The sequence below is a fragment of the Squalius cephalus genome (assembly GCF_949319135.1).
Source record: "Squalius cephalus genome assembly, chromosome: 3".
Lineage (NCBI taxonomy): Eukaryota > Metazoa > Chordata > Actinopteri > Cypriniformes > Leuciscidae > Squalius > Squalius cephalus.
Window position 1 is genome coordinate 54,978,249 of NC_137124.1, and position 6,885 is coordinate 54,985,133.

The following is a 6,885-nucleotide window of genomic DNA, read 5'->3' on the forward strand; positions in this document are numbered from 1 at the left end:
TTTAAAAAGATTAAGGGTTTTTATTATAAAATTAACAAATACACTTTAATATAAACATGTATTAACAATGAACAAATACACTATATTAATATTACGGTCTGTTTCCCAAAAGCATCGTAATTTAAGTAGCACTTGAAAATCATCGTAGATCTACGAGTGCTCTGGAGTAATCGTAAATCTCTAAGTGCATCATAAGAAGACAGAGTTATGAGGTCACATGCAGGACAACCGGCAGATTACACCTTTATTCAAGTGCAATGTGATTTAGAAGGTTTCGATTGTTTATTGTACACTTTATTACTCGTTTTTGTTGGTTTAAATTAATTTCTAAATGAAATAATTAAAAAGGGCAGAAAAAATAGAAATAATTTAATCTAATTATTTTAATCGAAATTAAATGAATGAACAATTTTTTTTTATAAAAGATGTAATATGCTTCAAACACTGGGAAAAATAGGGATGAACTAGCAAGAATCGGTCATTGTGCCATGTATAACTGCCATACATATTTTTTTCTGTTATTTAACATGTTTTGTTATATTGTTTAATCTATTCATGAATATTGAGTGTCGATGTTAACTAGGAACTAAAGTACATTTTGCGTTTTTCAATAATGACAAACAGTTGAAACGATTAAATCAAAATGATGACATTAAAGGTCAAAATTATGAGATACTAAGTCAGATACTCACTAATGATCAGTTTGTCTCATAATTTCTCACAAGAAAAAAAAAAAACATGCATACTATTTGCATGATATATTTGCAAGTTTAAAATACCTTCATTCGACTTTTTGTCATAATTATGACTTTTACTTAGTATCTCTTAATTTAAACCCTTTGTAATAATTGACTTTTTATCTCATATTTTTTTTTACTTTTTGTCACAATTATGACTTAGTATCTAATAATTTTGACTTTTAATGTCCTAATTTAATTTTATCATCTCATAATTGTGACTTTAATCTCATAGTTTTTCTCATTAATCTCATTATAATTTACCAAAGCATGATTTTTTTCTTGTGTAGAGATTGAGAAATTATGAGATAAACTGATCATTAGTGATCAGTTTATCTTATAATTTTGACTTTTGCAGAATCATTATGATTTATCAAAGCATGATTTCTTATGATTTTTTAACGTCATAATTATGACTTGTATCTCATAATTTGGACTTTTTGTCATAATTATGACTTTTACTTAGTATATCTTAATTTCAGCTTCAATGGATCAATGGGGGTCAGTAACCATGCAGGGCCTCTGAATGCATTGAAGAGGTATAATGTACACAGGAAATACAATCGCGGTAAACGGTAAATGCTGCAGAAAACGTTTTTTTCAGATAGCCTAAATAATATTCTTTATGTGGTTACAACCAAAATAACTGGCTTCATGTTGAAAAAATCATCAACTATATCAACCTGACAAATCAAAGGAAGTAGATAGATCTTGAAATAACTGTAGGAGGTAGGTAGGTGTTGAAGTGTCCTGCCCTTGTATTGCAGTGAATTCCATTATAAAGTAAGCAGGGATGCACTTACCATACAGAGCACCGGGATTTCAACACATACAAGTGTTTAAAAGGAGTGAAAAGTTCCAATATGGGGCAGGCCTATTTCAGTGATGGAGAGGGACAATAGACAATTATATCATTTTTATATGGTTAAGATATACAGTATATAATTAGTGTCACTGACTAATTACATGCAATGCTAATTCAGTGACACTGTGCAAGCTATTGTGTCTATCACAATTCTGTATCTTTGCCAAAGCAGAATTATGAGTATTTCACCAGTGACCTGTGCATGGGGGACCAGAACCACAAATTCAGTAGTTATGCACAAAAATATTAGCTGTAATCTTACTGTCACTAACACTAATTACATAAGTACATTATGATTATTGGTGGGTTTTAACTGTAATAAAATTCTAGCACAACTACACACACACACACACACACACACACACACACACACACACACACACACACACACACACACACACACACACACACACACACACACACACACACACACACACACACATACATCCTTCCATCACAGGAATAAATTACATTTTAAAATACATTACAATAGAAAACAGTTATTTCACAATTATTCCACAACATTGATGTTTTTACTGTATTTTTTATTAAATAAAGCCTTGATGAGAATAATAGACTTCTTTCAAAGACATTTAAAAAATCATAATTATTTCAAACTTTGTAGTATATATACATATCTCAAGCAAAGTAACACTTTGAATAACTTTTAGAACAATCCATCTGAATTAAATGTCCATTGTCCAGTGTCAATTTTGTACTTTATTACAAAACATCATGACACACACAGACACTTCAGTCTCAGACATCACATGATGTCCTGATAAATACACAGGCAGAAATGTCAGTGTTGGTCTGTAGAAGCGCTGCTGTTGTTTTCTTCCTCGTTCTCCTCCACATGCTCCTCCTGTGGTTTCTCCAGGTCTTTCTCACTATAGTGCTCCAAAACCTCCGTCTCAATGTACTCCTTCTGCTGCTCGCCGTCACCCCGCGTCCTGCAGGGTCTGTTCCTGTAGTGCAGAAACAATTCAGAACTCATATGGCAGCCATCTTAGACTGGATGGATGAAGCATCACATCTAGGATCGTTTATGTTGCCAATTTCATTGTAGAAATGTGCAATTCACAGCTTTTATTACCCAGAAAGCAACATAGTTTTGGCCCAGATCCGGCTCACATCTGGTACTCGTGGAATCCACATGCACCAGATGTGGCCCGGATCTAGGCCGACACTGTTGCTGTCTGGGTTGGCTACTGATATGACTGAACATTTAATGAGTGGATATGGTTAAAACATGTTTATTCTCAGGATTTAAACTTTTCAATGAGTGAAACAAGTCTATAATTAAAAATTAGCTCTGGAATTCTGGGGATTTGCTCTGAAGTTCAGATTACCTAACATTTGGATAAAGTTAATAATTGAAGAACTTACGTTTTGAAATAGTAAAGTGCTATAAATACAGCAAGCATGACTGCAAAGGTGACTGTGATCAGTAAGGCAGCTGGAACAGCTGCAAATCAGAAAAGAGATAACAGTAAATACAAGACAGCTTTGGGGTTTAAAGTCACATGAAATCAAAATGGACAAATTCTGTTTTCTTTTTTTTAATGGAATATTACGTGTGTATTATTTAGGATTTATCCGTGCACATCATTTTATATATATAATCTCATGACTATTCATCAAAATGATTTCCCCTCCTCAACAATCCAAAATCAAGTCCCGCCCTTCATTTCACTCCATTATACATCACAATAAGGACAGTTGTAACAATAGACTTTTGCAACTTCCATTTCATGCATGAAAGTCTATGTGAACCAGAAGTTGCGACCGACTGTATTTTCTGAGTGAAACGGAATATTGAATGAGATAAATAGAGGGCGTGGCTTGTTTTTTCCTTTGGGAATTGATTGGATCTTGAAAAGCAGGTGTTCCATTCAGCACGCTATGTATTAATTTATTTATTTTTGTGGATTAATTTGCATGGATAAATTGTTTTCCACAAGACTAGTAATGTGCTCTAGTGAAATAAATAGGATCGATTTTGATTTCATGCCGACATTAGCTGAACAATAACTTCTGTCGTATTGAAAGCAGCAGTTTACCATCCATTGTGGTGCCGCTCATGGGCAGATGTTTCCCTTCATCATCCACGTGGTTAACGGAGGAACCGTGAGAGAGTGAAGAAGGAGCCGAGGAAGAAACGGAACTGAGTGGAGACGATGGGGAAGGTTTTTTAGAAAATGGGATTTTCCTCAGATGAACTCCAGACTGAGCAGTGGGAAAAACTGATGAATGTGTTGTGATTGGCTTTCTTGTCGTTCTGGTTGCGGCAGCCTGGTTTTGTATCTCGAAATCTGCAACCAAACAGAACCAAAAGGCTTGTTACATAACAGACATGGCTCAGTGGTTACATTCACCTCGATCAAGCATTTACCAATTCATCCCACTCACTGCCTTCCGTTTTACCTCATCCCTGGCCCTCATAGGAAACCAATCTGTGATGATGTCACATCCAGAATTTCCTATTTACTTGGCACACTAACAATTTGTGTTGATTTGATGCCAAATGACACACAAACTTGGAAAGGAGTACATAAAAAAAATGTGCATCAGAAATTTGGACCCAGGCATTTATTTGCAATCAATAGGTCTCATTCACTAACCACACGTGTGCACGTGCAACTACATGTACTTGCTATGTAGGATTAGGATTTGGTTGAGGGTTAGTTGCATGTAATTATGCATAATTTACTGTATTACTACTGTAAGTACATGTAACATATGTAACAAGGACACTGTAAAATAAAGTGTTACCGAAATTTTTTAAAACACATAGTTAGCAATGGAATAATTAAATGACAATACAAAAGTATGAATTATAGCATTTTCATATTTCTGTGAATATGAATAACTTGAAAAGGAGTACATAAAACGTATTGGCTTTTCAATGGGATTCATTCACTAACCACATGTATGCACATCTTTGTGCATAAAATCTGCGTATGAACCTTAATGATTCGTCATTTATTTTGCATTAAAATTCAAATAAAATTCTAAATTTGCTCTAAAATATTGCACCAACTGAAACCACATGCATGCAACAAAAAATAAATAAATCACATACTCAGTTGCCTTAGAAGCTAGAAATTTTAAAAAGCCTATGTTTTAAAAATATAACTAGTGTCTAACTAGTGACTTCACAAAAGTATGAATTATTTCTGAGAAGTAATATATCAAATAAAACGGGCACAGCTCATGAAAGGTCAGGAACATCCATATAAAACTGTTCATTTAGTTTTAATTGGTTTAATTTGAAAATGGCACACTGCGCTTTACTTGACCATCTTGATGTGAATGCCAAAGATCAGCCCTTGAACGGAGATGATTTAGAATATGACAAATTCATTAAAGGTACACTATGTAACTTTTGGCCCTCTAGCGGTTAAAAAACAACTGTGTGCTTCGGTGTGACTGTGCGGATGAATATGGTTCTCCTGCTGCTCATAAAACATTCACTACTAGGCTTAAGAGACATAACCAGTTTAGATGGAAAGGATCTCAAGCTGACTAGCTGAAGACGTTACTGTAGCCATTAATAGACACGGTGCTTCCTTGAAAATATATTTCAGCACAGCGCCTCAACAACCATAATCAAATTTACCTTCACAATACATAATGCTTTACAATCAACTTTGTTAGAGAGCTGCATATGACAATTTATTGTTCAATAAAATACCTTACTAACCCATTCAGTAATAAAAACGCCATCTCCGCATCGCTTTTACGTTTCAAAACCCTCAGTTCTCGCTGTCTCCAAAAAGCCAACCTGATCGAATTTGTACGAATTAGCCACATTTTACTCACTCGTACAAATTCGTACGAATTGGTCGTGAGATAGCGTTGGAAAAGCCAAGCCAATGTTGATTCTTGTTTTATTACGAGCTATGGCGTTCTCTTTTTGCCAGCAGACGCTCCTCTGTTTGTTTGTTTTTTTAAACGGGTGATTCCCGGAGATTGAGATTTAGCTGCTCCATGGCAAACTTTCTCACTCATTGTGACAACTACCTTTTCTCTAATTCTCTAACCTTTTCCTAGGCTTACCATAGTGAATCAGGGTAAGACAAAACACGTTTTGGAGGTATAGGATTGATGATGTATTGACTCGTTATTTAAATGTTGTTCATTTTGAACAAAAAGAGGTTACAAAGTGTACCTTTAAGAAAACAAGTAATAAAAACTCACTGAGTGTTTTAGCGCAATTTTCTCACCTCATGGGATCACAACACTAAGAGATAGTAAATCTTTTCCTGGATTTTTTTTGTGCGTTCCCGAGATTAGACCTTCCTTAACATAATGCCGAAAACCCGAAGTCTCTAGGTGGTCTGGTTGAGGAGTAGATAGAAGTGCAAGATTGGTGCGCACAGACGCACAGAACAGAAATCATGAGTTAACAATCGCAATTTTGTCCGGTGGAAAATTGCGCTAAAAAATATGTGTGTATACGTGATTGCCAATCATGGATCCGTAACCACAGTATCTAACAATTATTCACAGTCAAGCCAAATATTTTACCTGTTGAATTGAAGCAAAACACATCAAATTCTTTATTGGGACTTGCACGCCACACGACAATCCCAGTGTTGCCATTGCCACAGTTCGCTTTAACCTGAACTCGGGGAACAACAGCTATTTGCTCGTCTACCCACCCGAACCTGAGATTTAAAAAGAAAAAATGTTAATTAAATTGACAATTTAATGAGTTTATTATAATGGTCCATTCAGCATTGTACGTTGTTTTTACCTGCATGACTCCAGACCATGTTTCTGTGCCTCTGTCACCTGTGCTTTGCTTGCAATAGTCAAACCAAGATGCTCACAAAGATCTCTGGCTGCCGATGCATTCAAGGCGTATCCATTTCCAATGGAAATTTCAGTTACACCGGAGATGGCTTGTTTAGGGTTCACTGCCCATTAGAGGAACAAAAAAGAAATATAATGCAGTTAACCATTTTGTATTACAAACTGTTAAAGGTGAGTCAAAATAGTCAAATTGTTATTAAGCGGTCTGAGTCATTTATAAAGTCATTCCATATAATCATTCAATATAGACATCTAATTAATTACTAAGTAGTAAACATCCAAAGATGATTAAGATAAATAAATGCCCTTACCTTTTACCAAATGGATGTCAAAAGTTAGACTAGACATGAATAAACTATTGAAAAGTGTCATCTTCATCATCATCATCATCATCCAGACTCTTGCCATGGTGGTGAAGTCTGCTCACTGTGAGTTTCTGAGCAAAGTGTGATCTCTTATGTG

General features: G+C 35.2%; 1 protein-coding gene across 1 annotated transcript; it reads right to left on the reverse strand.

Annotated features, from left to right (window-relative positions):
- Nucleotides 1-2,038: 2,038 nt before the first annotated feature.
- lyve1a (lymphatic vessel endothelial hyaluronic receptor 1a) lies at nt 2,039-6,885 on the reverse strand. The gene is made up of 6 exons (XM_079867959.1): nt 6,735-6,885; nt 6,365-6,527; nt 6,136-6,275; nt 3,666-3,917; nt 2,992-3,070; nt 2,039-2,570 (listed from the first exon to the last, which is right to left on the reverse strand). The coding sequence occupies exons 1-6, from the start codon at nt 6,829-6,831 to the stop codon at nt 2,405-2,407; spliced, it is 897 nt and encodes a 298-aa protein (XP_079724085.1). The 5' UTR covers nt 6,832-6,885; the 3' UTR covers nt 2,039-2,404.